This window comes from Camelus dromedarius, chromosome 2 (assembly GCF_036321535.1).
Source record: "Camelus dromedarius isolate mCamDro1 chromosome 2, mCamDro1.pat, whole genome shotgun sequence".
NCBI lineage: Eukaryota > Metazoa > Chordata > Mammalia > Artiodactyla > Camelidae > Camelus > Camelus dromedarius.
In genome coordinates, this window is record NC_087437.1 from 47707816 (window position 1) to 47727751 (window position 19936).

The 19936-nt window shown below is 36.8% G+C and overlaps 1 protein-coding gene across 3 annotated transcripts in view; it reads right to left on the reverse strand.

The window, feature by feature from the left end:
- GNB4 (G protein subunit beta 4) overlaps positions 1-19936 on the reverse strand; it is a 51147-nt gene that overhangs the window by 17520 nt on the left and 13691 nt on the right. For all 3 annotated transcript variants that reach the window (XM_031451549.2, XM_064492980.1, XM_064492975.1), the window contains exons 2-3: positions 10126-10223; positions 693-731 (exon numbers count right to left, since the gene is read on the reverse strand). In XM_031451549.2, the coding sequence (XP_031307409.1) occupies positions 693-731; positions 10126-10182 (96 nt within the window). In that variant the 5' untranslated portion in view covers positions 10183-10223. The remainder of the gene's footprint in view (positions 1-692; positions 732-10125; positions 10224-19936) is intronic.

The window sequence follows — 19936 nt, forward strand, 5'->3', positions numbered from 1 at the left end:
GACATAGCTCAGAAAATAAAGCAGAAACAGTAACAGGCAAAAAAAGCAGACATAAAACAAATTCATAGTGATTTAAGGTAATTTAATATAAGTAATTCCATAGAGTCATTATAGGATCATATATTGTTCAAGAAAAAGTATGATTTATTTGCACATCTTCCAGTGGGAATATCTTCTGTAGACTATTAACTAAAAAGAATAGACATACTTCCCAACTTCAGTAAAAAAAAGCCAGCCACAAATAAAAATCTATTTAGTAGATGCTCGAACAATAAAACATTTCTGATTTTAATTAAAGAAAGGCAATTTTATATTTGAACAGCATGTAAAATATTTCCTTAATAAAAGTGATCAATATTAATTAAACTAATGAAATCTTTCCAATAGTTTATATAAGAAAAAAAAGGATTAACCAGGTAGTATCAAAAAGAATCAGAAGCTACCTAAAAAGAAACATGAAGTATATGAATCTGTGTATTTTTATAGTATTTATTTTTTCACAGACTTCTGTTTTAACACATATGCTTTAAAAAGCACTTGTACAGCATCTGAAAAATTAGTGTTTAATTTAAATAGAGATTTCATTTTTCTTTCAATTAAATACTAATAAAAAGAATCTGAATGTCATTTGCATCAGTGTCAAGCTGTTTCGTGTGAATTACTAAAATGAACTAAAGAAAACAAAACTTTACCTGAACGAGTGTTGCATCATTACATGCCTTCCTAGCATCCTGAAGTAAAGAAAGATGGTGACACATTTAGACTTGGAAATCTACAGATATGATTTAAAATAATATTTTCATTGAAAATGCAGATTTGAAATATACTTTTTACTGTCCCATATCATTTTTATTTTAAAAAGTTTATTGAGATAGAATTCACATAACATAAAATTAACCACTTTAATCATTTTGTGGGGTGTGGTTGGGTTGGTTAGCATATTCACAATGTTGTGCAGCCATCACCACTATCTAATTCCAGAACATTTCCATCACTCCAAAAAAAAAAAGAAACCCTGTACCTCCTAATTCCCTCTTCCTTCATCTGTGGGGGATGGCTAATTTACTTTCTAATGGATTTGCCCATTCTGGACATCACAAACAAATGTGATGCTAAACACACATGTGGAATATCTTTACATGTGCTTATCAGCCATTTGTATATCTTCTTTGGAGAAGTGTTTATGCAAATTCTTTGCCCATTTTTAAATTGGTTATTTGATTATTGCTGAGCTGTATTGGGAGTTATCTACTCCAGATACTAGACCTTTATCAGATGTATAATTTGCAAGTATTTCCTTCCATTCTGTAGGCTGACTTTTCATTTTCTTCATAGTGTCCTTTGACATACAAGTTTTTATAATTTTGATAAAGACCAATTTATCTATCTTTTCTTCTGTTGCTTGTGCTTTTAGTGTCATATTAAACTGCTGCCCAATTCAAGGTCACAAAGATTAACAACTAGGTTTACGTCTAAGAATTCTACACTTTCAGCTGTTGTATTTAGGTACCATTGTGAGGTAATTTTTATCTACGGTATGAGGCAGGAATTCATTATTTTGCATGTGGATATCCAGCTGTTGCAGCAACAATTGTTGAAAAGACTATTCTCTCCCTATTGAATAGTCTTGCTACCCTTAATAAAAAGTCAATCAGCCACAGACACAGCTTTATTTATGAACTCTCAATTCTATTCCATTGTAAAATGATTTTTCATTGTATCCCTGGAGTAAAACAAACTAGACTGATTTAATAAGCCCAATGTATTCAGAGTTATAGTTGTTACTAAGCTTCTGGGCAAAAAGCAAGTGTTCTGAGTCTCCTGTTTGTTCTGGCAACTACAAGTTGAGGTGATGGGAAGGATATTTACCATATAATCCAAGTCATTTCAGAAATATTTTTAAAAATATATAATACTTGAAAACTGGAAGCTAAATTTAAAAGAATGAAATTATAACATTCTCTAACACCATATACAAAAATAAACTCAAAATGGATTAAAGACCTAAATGTAAAACCGGAAACCATAAGAAGAAAACATAGGCAGAACACTCTTTGACATAAATAGTAGCAATATTTTTTTTGATCTGCCTCCTAAAGCAAAGGAAATAAAAGCAAAAATAAACAAATGGGATCTAATTAAACTTAAAAGCTTTGCACAGCAAAGGAAACCATCAACAAAAATAAAAAGACAACCTACTGAACGGGAGGGAATATTTGCAAATGGTATGACCGATGAAGGGGTTAATATCCAAAATATATAAGCAGCTCATACAAGTCAACATCAAAAAACAAACAACCCAATTAAAAGACCTGAATAGACGTTTCTCCAAAGAAGACATACAGATGGCCAACAGGCACAACTTAAGATGCTCAATATCCTTAATCTCCAGAGAAATGAAAATTAAAACCACAATGAGATGTCACCTCACACCTGTCAGAATAGTTATCATCAAAAAGATCACAAATAACAAATGTTGGCAAGGATGTGGAGAAAGGGGAACCCTCGTGCACTGTTGGTGGGAATTTAAACTGTTGTAGCCACTATGGAAAACAGTACGGAGGTTTCTCAAAAACAAACAAACAAACAAAACCTAAAAATAGAACCCCTGTATAACCCAGCAATTCTACTCCTGGGTATTTGTCTGAAAAAAAAAAAAAACCCACTAATTCGAAAAGATACATGCACCTCAATGCTCATAGCAGTATTATTATTTTTTTAATTTAAAAATTTTTTTTTGTTTTTTTTGGGGGAGGAAATAATTAGGTTTATTTATTTTATTTATTTCTTAGTGGAGGTACTGGGGGTTTAACTCAGGACTTTGTGTATGCTAAGCAGACACTCAACCACTGAGCTATATCCTCCCCACCCCACAGCAGCATTATTTATAACTGCCAAGATATGGAAGCAACCTATGTGTTGATCAACAGATGGATGGATAAAGAAGACACACACACACACACACACACATACACATACACACAATGGACTACTACTCAGCCATAAAAAATGAAAATTTTGCCATTTGCAACAACATGGATGGACTTGGATGCTAGGTATTATGTAAAGTGAAGTAAGTCAGGCAGAGAAATAGAAATACTGTATGATATCACTTACATGTGGAATCTAAAAAATAAAACAAACTGGTGAATACAACTAAAAAGAAAAAGACTTACAGATATAGAGAACAAACTAGTGGTTACCAGTAGGGAGAAGAAAGTAGGGAGGGGCAAGATAGCGGAAGGAAATTGAGAGGTATAAACTACAATATATAAAATAAATAAACTATAAGGATACTCTGTGAAGGGAATATAGCCAATATTTTATAATAAGTATAAATGGACTATAACCTTTAAAAATTGTGAATCACTCTGTTGTACACCTGTAACTTACATAATATTGTATATCAACTATACTTCAATTAAAATTTTTTTAAATTAAAAAATACATAACACTTCTTTAAAATACTTCACAACTACATTGTATACAGATGCTATTAGAAATAAAATATTTTAGATCTACTATGAGAAAAAGATGTCAGGAAATAATTTTTTATGTAATGAGTCACATCTTTATTTTTAATTAATAGCAAATTCCCTACATGTAATCGGTTGTTTATGCCTAAGTATTATAGGGTAGTCTTTTAAAGAGATCTTAAATTTTTACACAAACTGAAGAGAATTATTAAAAGGAAGATAATAAAATAAAAATCAATGTAACAAAATAAGTAAAGGCAAGCAAGGAACATGTTTAATAAGCAATAAAATGTTTTAAATCATGTTTATCAGTTAATAATAAATTGAGGATTCATATACACTGGAAAATAAAAAGCACAATTAATTCTTCCTACTAGATTTGTTCCAAAATTTTCCCCCCTAAAGGTTAGGGTAGCATCGTCTTCAACTTTGTTTTTCCCAGCTGTGCTTATTAGCATAGCCCTGTGCAAAGAGGAGGCGTGCACTATTTGTTGAATAAATGTCCCAAAAGGACAACTTGTTCCATTCAGGCAAGGGAAAAATGACTGCCACTACTTGCAGCAAAGATGAGGTGGATACATGATCTTTTTGGCAGCCTTTTCAACCTATTTATAAACACTTAGAATATTTCTACGTCAGGGTGTTCATAAGTAGTTACACAAACATATGATTTGAGTCTCTCATTCTTAGTCAAATTGTGGGTTTAGAAACCTCATTTGGCAAGGAATAACTTAGCCCACTTTCCTATGATGAAAAGAATGTCTAGAAATGACAGGGATGGCCTGAGCCATGTCCCAAAACAGTGGAGTTGAAGACTGAATTCTATAAAAAAAAGGCTTTCTGATTTAAGCTTTGTGAAAAGGAACTATCATTGTTAAGGTCATCTTTCTTAATTCAGTCATTCAATAAAAAAAAATCCACTGTCCACTGTGTTTCAGGTACTATTCTAGGCACCATGGATACAGCAGTAGACAAACCTAAAATCCTTGTCCTCACTGAGCTTACCTTAATATCAACAATGCAATTAAAACACTGCAAGTAAAAATTATTGAACTATCATGCAAATCAGTAGTAAACATTAAAACACGTTGGAATATGGGAATTCGATAAATACCTTAGCAGTTACTTGCAAATTCACATATGCAAAGATTCTAACCACACTATGAAAAACTTACTCTTATGAACACTTTAGTCCATTATAAAACTGAACATTAAAGAACCATTTCCAATTAACAGCTGAATTCCATGTTGTCCACCATAAGAAATATAAGATCTGATTATCAACATCTTTGTACAAACTAAAAGTATCCACACCAAATCACTCCAGATCTTGCTCCAAATCAAACAAGTTACAATTACAAAAGAAAATCTGTTTTTCTCTATTTCTGTTTTTTGAATTTAAAATGAATCATATATTACACCAAGTAGTATACATTTCTACTATGTCATGTGTTTATGCCATAATTAGGTAAATATATAGTTAAATTATATTTCTAGAAGTGAGGGGGAAAGAATGGGAAGAAGGGAGAGAGGGTCTGTAAATACAGCATGACATGATTTGACTGAGACTAAAAGTACGTGGTACTTTACATACATGCGGTTACTTGAAATCATGGAAGATGATTCAGTGAGCACCTGTGCCCATGATGTTGTGCATGGATGCTGGTGAGATATGAAGATGATTAAGACACAGAATCTTTCAGCCAAGCACAAGCAGTAGAGGTAAACGTGCACAAGGAAATGTAATACAAGGCAGGCTGCAATCAGCCCTGCAACATAAATCCAAAGGGCTGCACAAGTAAGGAACTGCCACTTACTGGAATTGGTCTAAGTCCTTTACATGTCATTTCATTTTAATTCTCTCCATAAACCCACAGAGTGGGCACTGGTATCCTCACTTTACAGCAAAGATACTGGGCATCAAAAGTTTTAAAACTTGCCCTGGCCACAAGATAATTAAAAGGTGGAGTCCTCGCACTTTCCACCAAGCCATGCCGCCTTCCAACAAATCCAAGTGTAAGACTCCAGTGACCCTTTTTAGAGGAAGACTAGGACTCAATGAACAGAAGTCCCAGGAACAAAATTAGAGCAGAGGTAGTATAATCCCAGGCAAAGGAAACAATATAAGAAAAGGTAACAAAGTAGAAAAGAGCAATGTAAATTCAGGGAATGGGAACCAGATTCGTTTGGCTGTAGCATAGGCTACACAGCTGGATGTTAGCAGACACAGCTGGGAGGCAGGACCACAGAGGTGCTCACAGAACAGGCTCTGGAACCAAAATAAACCTGGTTTGAATCCTGTATCTACCACTTCATAATTATATTACCTTGGCAAGTTACTTAATCTCACTGAGGCTCAGTTTCCTCAACTACAAAATGAAGTAACACTGTCTACCTTATTGGGTTGCTATGAGCATTAAACGAGATCAGCATGTGGCCAAGTGACTGGCCAATCATTCCAGACAAGGTCACTATAAGAAATGAAAACTGCAGGCCAATATCCCTGATGAACGTAGATGCAAAACTCCTCAATAAAATATTAGCAAACCAAATTCAACAATATATTAAAAGGATCATACATCATGATCAACTGGGATTTACTCAAGGGATGCAAGGATGGTTCAACATCACAAATCAATGTGGTACACCATATTAACAACATGAAAAATAAAAACCATACGATCATCTCAACAGATGCAGAAAAAGCTTCTGACAAAATTCAAGATCCATTTATGATAAAAACTCAACAAAGTGGGTATAGAGGAAATACACCTCAACATAATAAAGGCCATACATGACATATATAACATCACACTCAATGGTAAAAAACTGAAAGCTTTTCTTCTAAGATAAGGAGCAAGATAAAGATGCCCACTCTTGCCACTTTGATTCAACACAGTATTGGAAGTGCTAGCCAGAGAAATCAGAAAAAACAATAATAATAAAAATTTTTAAAAGGGCATCCAAAGTTAAATGAAAGACCTAAAACTATCACTACTTGCAGATGACATGATATTATATATACAAAACACTAAAGATTCCATCAAAAAACTATGAGAATCAATAAAGGAATTTGGCAAAATTTCAGGATACAAAATCAATATACAGAAATCTGCTGCATTTCTATTCACTAATAAAGAACTACCAGAAAGAGAAATTAAGAAAACAACCCCATTTATAATTGCATCAAAAAGGATAAATTACCTAAAAATAAATTTAACCACGGTGGTGAAAGACCTGTACACTGAAAACTAAGATACTGATAAAAGAAATGGAAGATAACACAAATAAATAAAATGGTATTCTACACTCATGGATTGAAAGAATATTGTTGCGATGTCCATACTACCCAAAGCAATCTACAGATTCAATGCAATCCCTATCAAAATTCCAATGACATTTTTCATAGAAATAGAACAATCTTAAAATTTGCATAAAACCAGAAAAGACTCTAATAGCCAAAACAATCTTGAGAAAGAACAACTGGAGGCATCATGCGCCCTGATTTCAAACTATATTACCAAGCTACAGTAATCGAAACAATATGGTAATGGCACAAACACAGACACATAGATCAATGGAACAGAACAGAGAGCATAAAAATAAACTGGACCACTGTCTTATATCATACACAAAAATTAACTCAAAATGGGTCAAAAACTTAAATGTATGATCTAAAACCATAAAAATCCTAGAAGAAAACACATGCAGTAAGCTCCTTGACATCAGTCTTGGTAATGATTTTTTTGCATTTGACATCAAAAGCAAAGATAACAAAAGCAAAGAAAACCATCAACAAAATGAAAAGGTAACCTACTGAATGGGAGAAAGTATTTGCAAATCATATACCTGATAAGGGGTTAATATCCAACATATAAAGAACTCATACAACTCCACAGCAAATAAAACAAACTGGTTAAAAAAAATGGGCAGAGGATCTGAATAGACATTTTTCCAAAGAAGACATACAGATGGCCAATGGGTAAATGAAAAGGTGCTCAACATCACTAATCATCAGGGAAATGTAAATCAAAATCATAGTAAGATAGCACCTCACACCTATCAGAATGACCATCATCAAAAACATAAGAAATACCAAGTGTTGGTGAGGATGTTGAGAAAAGGAAACACTTGAGCACTTTTACTGGGAATGTAAATTAGTAAAGTTACTATGGAAAATGGTATGTAGATTCCCTGAAAAATTAAAAACTGAATTACCACATGATCCAGCAGTTCCACTTCTGGGCATTTATTTAAAGAAAACAAAAATACTAAATCAAAAAGATATATGCACCCCCATATTCACTGCACCATTATTTACAACAGTCAAGATATGGAAACAACCTAAGTATCCACTGACAGATGAATGGATAAAGAAAATGTGAGATACACACACACACACACACACACACACACACACACAGGAATATTATTCAGCCATGAAAAAGAATGAAAGCTTGCCATTTGCAGTGACAGCATGGATAGAACTTGAGGGCATTATGCTAAGAGAAATATGTCAGACAGAGAACAACAAATACCCCATAATCTCACTTATATTTACTTATTTTATTTTTGGGGGGAGGTAATTAGATTTATTTATTTGTTTGTTTAAATGGAAGTACTGGTGATTGAACCTAGGACCTTGTGCATGCTAAGCACATACTCTAACCACTTGGCTATACCCTCCTCTCCCAAATCTCACTTACATATGTAACCTAAAAAAACTAAACTCATAGAGAACAGAGTTTTAAAAATGAGATGGGCATGTGACCAATGTGCTTGGCCAATCAGTCATTCCTGCTCAGCATCTGGAGCAAGTGACACAAAGTGGAGGTGGTGGAGAATCCATTCTGGTGGTGGCAGCAACATCTAACTCAAAGATTTACCTATGAAGCCTCCTCTGATCATCTCAGGCAAAATAAATCCCTCCTTTGTTTTGACAGCTTTGTTCAGACACCTAAGGTATCCACTCAGAGTTTTTATTCACATCTAAATCATTAACTTCCTTGAATTCCTGGTGATGAGACCGGTTACAATTTTAATCCGCTCAGAATCAACATTTTTCTGCTGAGTGTTCTGCATCCATCCTTTGTTTTTCCTGCTCCTTTCCTCTCTGTCCTGTAATATCTTTGTATAGCTACTACGATTTTTCCTTTTTTCTTATTCTTCACTTTTAAATTAGATGAGTTCTTCTGAAATAGCTATCACAAAAGGTTCCTATCGGAGAGACCACAGCAGTGTCCCAAGTTATTAGGGATTCTCCCTGCTTCGTACTGAACTTCATTTATATTTTAAGCTGTTTAGCTCTTACTTTTCCCTGAGGAAGAAGTAGGCAGCACCTGGCTACACACAACTCAGCCTCTTTCCTCTACCCTGCTCATCAAGAAGCTTCCTAAAAGATGGCATGTCTATATACTTCCATTTTTATCTCTGCCTTCCTTGATATTCCTCAGTCTAGGGAAGCATCTGTTTCCACTGTTCCAAAGGAAAGGAATGATGCTGTCCCTGGGAGAGCGCTATCTACTTTGTATAAGATTTATAGCCACAGAAACCATCTCTCAGAGCCTTTCTACACCTTAACATTTGATGACTCTTCCTCATTCTTACTAGGCTTTGAAGTTTTGAGTGTTTTTAATTTTGTTGAAAATGAAGCTTGTATTTGTTTCTTATGCTCTTTACTGTTGAATTGATTTCCAAGAGTAAAAGATGACAGATATGTCTTTATTACATCATCAACAATTTTTAACGTTTTTCTGCCATCTGATGTTTTTAGAGATTAATATTTTTCTAATATAACACAATGTGATAGTATCTGCCTCATCATATTGCACCAAAAATCAAACTACGATTTCTGCACCATGTATATGAGTAAGAAGAGAATTATTATGTTTGTCTTTTAGCAGGGATTACATGCACAACATAATTAACTTCTTAAGCACAGAGGCCATTGGTCCAGACAGGTTGTTTTTTTTATTGAAGTATAGTCAGCTTACAATATTATGTCAATTTCTGGTGTACAGCATAATGTTTCAGTCATACATATAAATACATATATTCCTTTTTATATTCTTTTTCATTATAGGTTACTACAAGATATTGAATATAGTTTCCTGTGCTACACAGTAGAAACTCGTTTATTTTATATATAGTAGTTAGTATCTGCAAATCTTGAACTCCCAATTTATCCCTTCCATCCTCTTCCCCTTCTGGTAACCATAAGTTTGTTTTCTATGACTTTCTCTATTTTGTAAATAAGTATATTTGTGTCTTTTTTTTAAGATTTCACATATAAATGATCTGGTATTTTCTTTCTCTTTCTGACCTACGTCACTTAGAATGATGATCTCCAGGTCCATCCATGTTGCTGTAAATGACATTATTTTATTCTTTTTTATGGCTGAGTAGTATTCCATTGTGTGTGTGTGTGCATGTGTGTGTGTATCACAACTTCTTTATCCAGTCATCTCACACAGGTATTTTTTAGAAACGGTTTTTGGAGAATTTGTAGGCATGATAAAAACAAATTGACCACTTCTCTCCTTATAAGTTATTTAATATATGTAGACCGATACACTAATGAACAAATTTTGTTCATTGCTGGGACTACATAAAAGTGTTAAAATTTCAAAATGAAAAAGCTTGCTCTTACCTGGATCTGATTTCGCAGCTGCTCAGCCTCCTGCCTCAACTGTTCCAGCTCACTCATCCTTGAATTTGTTTATCTCACAAACTCACCAATGAAAGTCACTATTGAAAAATAGAAAGACTGATTCAGTTCTCCGATGACATATTGATCTACTTTTAAAGTATTGACATATAACTTCCTCTTGGTACCTCTGAAACTCAAATGAGATTATTACTAGAACTTAAAATTGCTTAGTAAATATAGATCTACATTATTTACTAAAGGATTTTATGGAGGAATGAGATCAGAGGATGGAAGAGAAATCTTGAATTGCAGTATTTAAGACTAAATTATAGAGAATTAGTACCAGAATGGAGTTTAGTAAAAAATACTTAACAACAGTTCAGAAGGCACCAACAGATGTCTGCACCTGGATGTCTAACAGGCACCTCAAACTTACTTCAAAACTGAACCCCACACCACACTGAAGTCTTCCTCATCTCTGTAAATGGCAATTCCAGCCTTCCAATTGTTTAAGCCAAAAACTTGGGAGTCACCCCTAACTCCTCTGTTCTGTTTCTTTCATACCCTATATCTAATCCATCAGCAAATCATGCCAGGCATTCCTTCAAAACATATCCAGGATTTGACCAATGCTGATTACCTCCACTTTGACTACCTTGGTCCAAGCTACCATAATCATTCACCTGGTCTCTCCTTTCTACTGCCCTTGTCCACTCTCTAGTCTATTCCAAATATAGCAACCAGTGGTCCTTTTAAAACACACAGGTCCTTCTGCTTTAAGTCCTATAATGGCTTTTTCACTCCACTCAGAGCAAAGCCTAACTCTGTATCTTAACCTCCAGAGCCCGTATCATCTCTTACACACACCGCTCCCTTTTCCTATCTCCCTCCCTCCCTCTGCTGCTGCCATTCAAAAGCTTTCTCCTGTTCCTTGAACACATTAAGCAGGCTCCAGCCTCCATCTTTGCACCTGCATTTACCAACGCCTAGAACCCTCTAGCCCCTGATATTTTCATCTCTTGCACCGTCACCTCCATTCAAATGATACCTTCTCAGAACAACCTTCGCTGAGAGCACATACACACCCAACTAGACCCCTTACCCTGTCTAATGTCTCACGATGAGACTCAATACCATCTAGCATATATTTGCTTATTTGTGGTCTGTCTCCTCCTAGCAGAGCATAAGCTCCTCGGGGCAGAGACTTTGTTCACTTTACTCTTTGCTGTATCCCTGGCACCTGAGATAACTCTATTCTCCAATAAATTAACTAACCTGAAATTATTTAAGAACTAAAGGAAAATTCACTCTAAGGATTTAGGATGAACCCCCAAATTAAAGACAAAAATATAACAACCCCAGAAGAGAACAGAGATTGGTAACCGGCAGTATTCTTTCTCTATCTGTCCTGTTTTCCTCTTCATTCCTGCTTTATTTTTCTCTTTCTACAGAATGACTTTCTCTACTTCTCTGAGCACAAGATCCAAGTTTATATTTCTCAGGTCAAGTTTATAGCCCAAAATGACTATTCCAACTGCAAATTCCTGTAAGAGAAAATTTTTTCTGGTGTCTATCCTTCACTAGCATCAGTGGAGGTATAAAAATGTTTTACTTTTTCAGGGTTAACTTTAAATGTATATTGTCAAATCAAAACAATAAATACATTGGGACTGATTAGAATGGCATTAAACTATAAAGTACTTTTAAAAGAACTGACATCATTTTAATATTCCATTTCCAATTTAATATTGTGGTACATTTTTCCATTTATCTAAATTTTGGTAACAGTCTTCATAAGTCTTAATCATTTCTTTTAAAATTTTTTTATTCTTAATTTTTTGGGCGGATAAATAGTTTTATTTATTTATTTATTAGTGGAGGTACTGGGGATTGAACCCAGGACCTTGTGCATGCTAAGTACACACCCTACCACTGAGCTATAACCTTCCCCCAAGTCTTAACCATTTTTTGATAAAGTTGCACTGTTTAACAATTTAGCATGTTTCTCAGAGACTACCAGACTGGTTAGGTTACAGCCAATCTGGACTATCATTCTACTCAACTGAAGATAAACTGCATTCAGGTTCTTTAAAGTCACAAACCCAACTGCCCTTGCTGGACCATACCTGAAATATCCCTGGCCACGAAATCTTAGAAACTTTCATTGGTTTTGATGCCTTTTCATTTTCTGAGTTCCAAAAGATCTTGGGCAAGCAGGACTGATGTAAGTCCCTCCTACTGAGTTGCTAATGTACTTTTTAGTACATTAGGGGCTCAAAGGGGTCTCATATAACTTTTAAGGGCATTCAAAACCAACTCTTGCCCATCTCTACAGCCTTTCCACCCCAAAGCGATAGCCACACAGAAGTGACCCTCTAAAGAGGAGCTATCTGCAGCTAGCAAGACCATGAGTTGCACCCAATGAATGAGATTTTCCAGCCTGGGTGCCCAAAAGGATGGAGGTACTATGAATAGAAATGACAAAGAAAAAGAATTCTCTTATCACCACCACTCTGTGGAGGGGGAATACTGGGAGGGCCATGGGCCATGAGAGTCCCTGCACACCCTTGCTGGGTATGCCAAGAATACAAGGCCCTCGTTTCTTTCACCTGAGCCATTGTCAGGGTTGTATCTGGAGTGAGCGACCTCAAGGGATGAGACAAGTCTGCCCCTCAGTACAAAGAGTGGGCTTGCTTCCACTTACTATAAAAGTAGTAAATCCCCCAAGCTCAGTGTTTCTGGACTATGATGCAAACCCAGTGCACATGAGCATCCATCTGGGCCCATGTGGGTCACCCCCACGAGAACAGAGAAACACAAGGAACAGGTGCAAACCAACATCAGGTCACGCTACTTCTAGTGCAGTGAGTGATAAAGTCCTTGGCTCTGACTGAGGAGTCTCATGTCTTCTGCCAGCATCCATGAAACAGTAAGAGTAATTTATTAGCTTGTAAGGAGGTGATTACAGACACTTCACAATCCTTGGCAGGGAGAAGGTTCATAAGAAAGACAAGGGGTCCAATGTGAAATATAGTGAGTGTGTGGCAATTCCCTTTTATTAAAAAAATTGAGACATAATTGGCAGATTACATTGTATAAGTTTAAGATGTACAACGTGCTCATTTGATATTTATATATTGCAATATGATTACCACCGAAGTGTCAACAAACATCTCTATCACATCACATAATTACTATTTCTTTTGCAGAGAGAACATTTAAGACCTAGTCTCTTAGCAACTTTGAAGTAGGTAACACAGCGTGGCTGACTATAATTACAACACTGTGCCTTGTATCTCCAGGAAGTCTTCATCTTCTAGTTGCAAGTTGCACGTCCCTTCTCATACAGGCTAGATTCTAGGTCCAGCACTCCATCACCCATTCTGCTAGCACTTTAGTTTCCCATCCTTCCACTTGGTCACACTCAACAGACAAAATCACACCTTGGATGTTCATCCTTGGATGAACCCAACTCCTTCCTTTCTTTCAGCCAAGCTACCAAACATGGATGGAAAAGCCAAACAGTGAGGTGCATTAGTTCTACTACAAGCTCACATAAGCAATCTAGCTGGGCCCTCAAAAGTACCTGTCTACCCTATGCAGCTTTTAACCCATCACATCCACTCTTAGTATCAACGATTTCAATTCCTTTGCACTCTTTGCCAGCTTCCAAACTTCCCACAACCCCTCTCACAGTAGCTGGCCTTGCTTTCTGTATTACAGAGAAAGTAGAAGCCACCAGACAGGAACTTTTAATTTCCCACTGCTTGTTTTACAACACGATACATGCATGACTGACTCACCAGAGGCTCCTCCTTCCCTTCTGTGACAACAGAGGAGCCGACTGTTCTGTCATCTGGGCCAATTTCTCCCTCTGAGATTTAAATTCTATCTTTCCCTAACTTTTCAGTAATCTTACACTTCTGAGGATCCCTTTTCATCTACTACGTTCAGCCTCTCACTCTTGCTCCATTGTGTCAGTCTTTTTAATAAGAAAAATTTCAAACACAGAGAAATCAGTATAATGGACCTTCATAATGTCCATCACGAGAGTTTACAAACATATTTAATACTGTTATCGTACTTGCTTCATCTTTTGTGGTTTTTGCTGAAATATTTTAAAGTCAACCACAGACATCAAGATATTTTAGCCCTAAATACTTCAGTACACATCTCCAAAAATATCAAGACATTTTCCTAATAAACCATAATACCATTAACAAACCTCCAATATTAACAGGAACTATTTACTATTTAGTAACTATTAATACCTAGTCCATTTTCAAGTGTCCCTAATTATTCCCACCGATGTCTTTCACATCAGATTTGTTCAAATCAAGATCCAATTAAGGACTACATAATCCATCTGGTTTTGTCTCTTAAATCTCTCCATCTAGAAGAATTCACCTCTTGCTTTCTTTTTTTCCCTATGAAATTGACTTATTGGAAAGACTTGTCCTTAGAACATCCCACATTCTGTTTACCTCCTTATAATACTGTTTTGTTTCTCAAAGATGTTAGTTACCCCTTTGAAACGCAAATTGACATTTACAAAGGAAATCTCCAATTGTATGGATGTCTCCCTCTCTGCACCAGAAGTGAGGGATGGCTCTAAATGACACTAATTTAGATGACTCTAAACGAGCTTTATCAATGGAGAAGGCATGGACTTAAATCTGCAGTATCAAACCTTACCCCTGCTTTCCTTAGTAACCTCCCAAGACTGGTCTCCACTCTCAACCCTTGATATACCTTTCTTTTTATCTTTAGCTGAAGATCGTATTTAAGCTGGTGGCTTGGGCTACCTCAGGGAGTTACTCATTTTTACCTGGGTATCACATGTATACCTTGATATACATATTAACAAACTTCTGTGTGTTATTCTCTTGTTAATCTTTTATTACAGGAGGTCTCAGTCAAGAACTCAGAAAGGTATAGGGAAAATTACTTTTCCTCCACTACTCAACAACTCCAAACTTTCTTTGGATTTCTGAAAAATGTCAAAGTTGCCTCCCCACCTTTCATATCTGTTGCTAAAAAGACGACTAACGTTTCACTCTTCAATGAAAACTTATTAGTGTTACCCAAAAACTGGGTTCACTTCCTGGTGGGTGTTGAGCCAAAATGAGACAGGAAGGAAGGGGGCATAGCACAACCATTAAAGGAATGACAAAGCAATTAACACCAACATGGCAGAATTGGGCTTCATTATGTACAGCGTAATGTACTAGCACAGTGAATGACACACCCACAGGCGCCATGACAGTTCCTAGGCTGATCGTGAAAAGTCAAAAAGTGGGTGGTGGACCAACCCCTGGGAATCCCCACCCCTTCCCCAAAGTGGTTGGAATAATCCTCCCATTTGCTGGCATATGAAATAACCGAGCTGATGAAAACTAACGACCCTCCAACACCTCTCTCCCTTCTGAACGAGACAGACTGCACTCTGTCTGTGTAGTGTGTGTCTACTTTTACTTTAAACTAAACACCCACACACAGGCCTCGTGGCCTCTCTGGCCTTCTGAGATGGTCTACACTTGGTCTGTGGAGTGTGCATCTCTCTGAATAAATATACTTTTATTTTACTGTGGCTTGCTCTTGAATTCTTTCCTGCATGAAGCCAAGGATCTTCACTTGGTGTGGCACGTCCCAGGGACTCAGATGAGATCTGGGACATGGCCATCCTCTCATGCCCCATTTTTTTCCTGTATCAAAAAGACACAAACAAGCCAAAGACTGGGAGAAGGAAAGACTTACTACTTGCAGCAAGTAAGAACACAGGGGATCCTTCCCAAATCAGTGTCTCCCGGAAGAGCAAAACTGGGGAAGTTTTAAGCTAAGGGTACATGCATGTTCATGAAGGGCTTTTGGCAGCAGACAGAGTCCAACCTTTAGCTGATTAAAGTCAAGAGGGTCAGAAAAGGTCATCATCAGCATCCCTTAGGTTCCAGGAGAGCTGGTGTCTGAGCCCTTCTCAACCACCAATTAGCCAGTCTTGACCACTGAAACAAAACTGGAGTCTTTGCAACTGATACATTATCTTTGCTCTTGTTACTTCTCTTGCCTGACAACAATCACTTGTTCCTGCCTTCTTTTGTTCCTTTAAGATCATTAATTACTGAGATCTTCAAAAGCAAGCATTGTGGCCAGGCTTGGATCACAAAATGGCTTAGGCCAAAAACGGTTTCTCTTCTGTAAAGAAAGTCATGCCTGGTTCTCTTTCTCACGAAGGAGAAAGAGTATTTTGACCACACAGACTTTCTGTTGATGTTTTCTTCTCACCTGACAATTGATGGATTCCTGAGAATACCAACAAAAGTGCATCCAGCAGAGACTAGCAGATTATAAACTACTTCCAGACAAGCTCAGAGGCTGATAAGGGTAAAACAAGGCAACAAGATACCCCCAGATGAAACCTAACATGATAAATGCTAATAAATTAGAGGATCTAAAGAAGTGGTCACTATATGTATTGACATGGTCTGTGTGTGTCTAACATGGCTATAAAGGTTTTGAATTCCTGAGAACAATACTGTTGCACAAGGTATAGTTTAGTAAGTAGCTCCCTCAAACTATACACCTAACAGCATGCTCAAAAGCAGAGAAGCAAAGTCTCTGCAGGCATTTATTCTGGCTGGTAGGAAACAAAGCCACCAGACTACCTGCCTTCCTGCAGGTCCTCTGTACCCAAAGGAAGGAAAGGACAGAAATCAGGAAAGTGGCAAAATATTTTATTAAAAGCTTTGTGAATTCCATGTGGGGAAAAGAAATATATGGAAAGTAAGGACAGGAGAAAAAAAAAAAAAAAGAGTAAGACAAAGAGTCACTCACTGGGCATAGCCAGGCAGACTAACTGCATTCTAAATTAACCTATTGATGGGGTGAGGGGGTTATAAATCAGGAGTTTGGAATTAATAGATACACACCACTATATATAAAACAGATAAACAACAGGGGCATACTGTATAGCTCAGGGAAGTATACTCACTGTCTTGGAATAACCTATAATGGAAAAGAATCTGAAAAACAATATACATGTATAACTGAATCACTTTGCTGTACACCTGAAACTAACACAACAATGTTAATCAACTATACTTCAATTTTTTAAAAATTAATTCCTTCTCTAAAGTTTAAAATAATCAAGACCCCAACCTGAGAAAGGAGTAAACCAAAAAATATTCCCTGATCAGACTTTCTCTGAGTTAATGACCAAAAAAGGAAGTGATTATAGACAGAAATTAGGGTTTTCCATCTACACGGGTTACATGCATAACAGAAAATTGAGTGGACCTCCTCCTAAGGACTCAGGCCTGGTAATCGGCCCCAAAGCTGAAGATAGAGAGGCATCAAGCACACTACCTTTTAAAAAAGCTTCCAACAAATGGGAGTAGAATCACCCTCCAGGCTTACTAAACAGCCCAGTGGCCCACTGCACCCCCCACACACACTCACACACTGTCAGTGATGATGTTCACAATTATCCCTATATACAAGAAGATGGAGGAGGAGAAGAAAGAGCAGCTGTCAGATCCAGCATCTTCAGTTGCCTACGTGCAGCATATGCATGAAGAGAAGAGAGTTTTTCTTCTACCCCAAAGAGAAAAAAAGAAAAACAAAAACAAAAAAAACTAAGCCACACATTGGGAAAGGATAGCTTGCAAGCTAAAATTCAAATAAAGGATTCACACTTAAATTAATAAACAGAAATGCAATTAAATAGAGTTGGGAGGCCAGAAGAGGGAGCTCTCGCACCCTGTGACATAACAGAGCCCAAAAGAAAGACTCGTTCCCTGGCAAGGACTCAGCCAATGAAAAGCCATGGACTCTGTTTACCAGAGCCTCCCCAGATTCCTTTTCCTCGCTATAAAAGAGCTCTCCTTTCCTTGCTCTGCAAGACTTACACGTGGTTTGCCATGGCTGAGGACCCTGAATTGCAATTCTCTGCAATAAAGCTGGAGAAATATCTGGCAGTCTATGTGTTTTAGGTCCACAGCACCTAGAACTTAAAAGCAATTCCTCCAAACTAATAATTAAAAAAGGCTGATGTTCCAAAAGAAAAATGTGCAAAGCTATGAATAGCAGATCAAAGCAGGAAAACCAAGAGAGGACAATATACAAATGAAAAGATACTCAACCTCAGTAATTAGCAAAATGCAAATAAAAAGCAATTCCATACCTATGCAACAGAATTTTTTTTTTCTCATCCAGGAGTTGGCAAAGCTGCAAGAAAAAGGTAACTTATATTCTGGTGGGACAGCTCTTTGGGAAGTGATCTGGCAACATCTAACAAGGGTGATGATGTGTATACCTTTCAATTTGATAATTTAATTCCACTTCTGGGTAGATAAGCCTTAAAGAAACTCAAGCACATGTGCTCAAGAGCCAGATTCATATAGTTGCTTGTAAGAGCAATAAAATAATACTCACCAATAGGAGAATGGATAATTAGTGTTTTCACAGTGAATTACTATATTGCAGTGAAAACTAAGGCACTACAGGTGTTTACAACATAGATGAATCTGAAAAATACTGCTGAGAGGAAAAAAGCAAGTTCCAGAAGACACAAACCAACATAATACTCTGTACAAAACTCAAAAACAAGTAAAACTCAATAATATATTGTTTAGGAATGCATGCATATGCAGTAAAACTTTTTTAAAGCAAGAGAATGATAAACAGGAGGAAAGAGCACCCAACTGTAAGTGACTGTTAATTTCCAAATTCCTGAGTTGGGTATTTGCTTTACAGGTGTTTATATATTATCAATAAGCAAGCAAATACAAAAATATAAAAGTGAGTTATACATAGATCCAGGAATATACTTACAATTAATCTGACTCTTACACCTGCTCAATTAAACAAGGAGGCCATTAGACTGAGGTGATTCTAATACCTTAGAAGCCTATGTAAACAAACCATAACCTAGGGCTGTAAATGCCTTAAGGTTAAGAAATCAAACCCTGAGGACAATCAGTCACAGCCAATCAGGCTTTCCAAATGAGGCAACCATGTAAGCTACAGCCAATCAAGTAATTTCCTTGCTTCACTTCCTCCTCCTCTCTATACAAGTCTTGCCCCCTCCCCTAGAGGTGGGTGATGGGGCACTCCTAACCACTTCTGGTTTGGCACTGCCCAATCCAAACTGATTTTTACTCAAGATTATTAAAAATATGTCTCAGTTTACTTTTTAACATACCTTAAGTCCACTGGGAACCATAAAATAAATGTAATGGGATGGAAAAAAGAGACGAAAAGAAACCGAGCCTTAAGTTAAATAACTTGCCTAAGAATAGAAGTGGAGTTGGGAACTGAATCCAAGTGTGTGTGACTCTGCAACCCAGTCTCTCAACCACTCTGCTTTGCCTCCTTGCAAGGGCACGTCATGAGACCTCTCTGCTAAAGCTAATGATCCTCCCTTCTTGGTCAGGCTTTACTCCAATGGCTTTCATGACCCCACACTTCCTGGGTCTTCCTTGGACTTCACTGACTAGTCCTTCTCTGTATCACTGTAGGCTCCTCCCCTGCCCCACCCGAATTCATTTCTATAATATTTCTGTTTTTCCAGGATCTATCTTCAGCCAGTTAGTTAAGAAACTTCTTCCCTCCTGGGAGGAAGGAAAGACAAAGAGGAGTATGCAATATGAGCCATTTCTACCTGTTTTTACCAAAAAAAAAAAAAAAAATCATCAGAAGGGTACAGTGTGAATTTCACCGACAGCGATTTTTAGTCAAGATCAAATTGAAGCTGTTCCTCACACTCCCTGAAGTGATAACTGAAATTACTGACTAATGCCATTTTAAACTAATA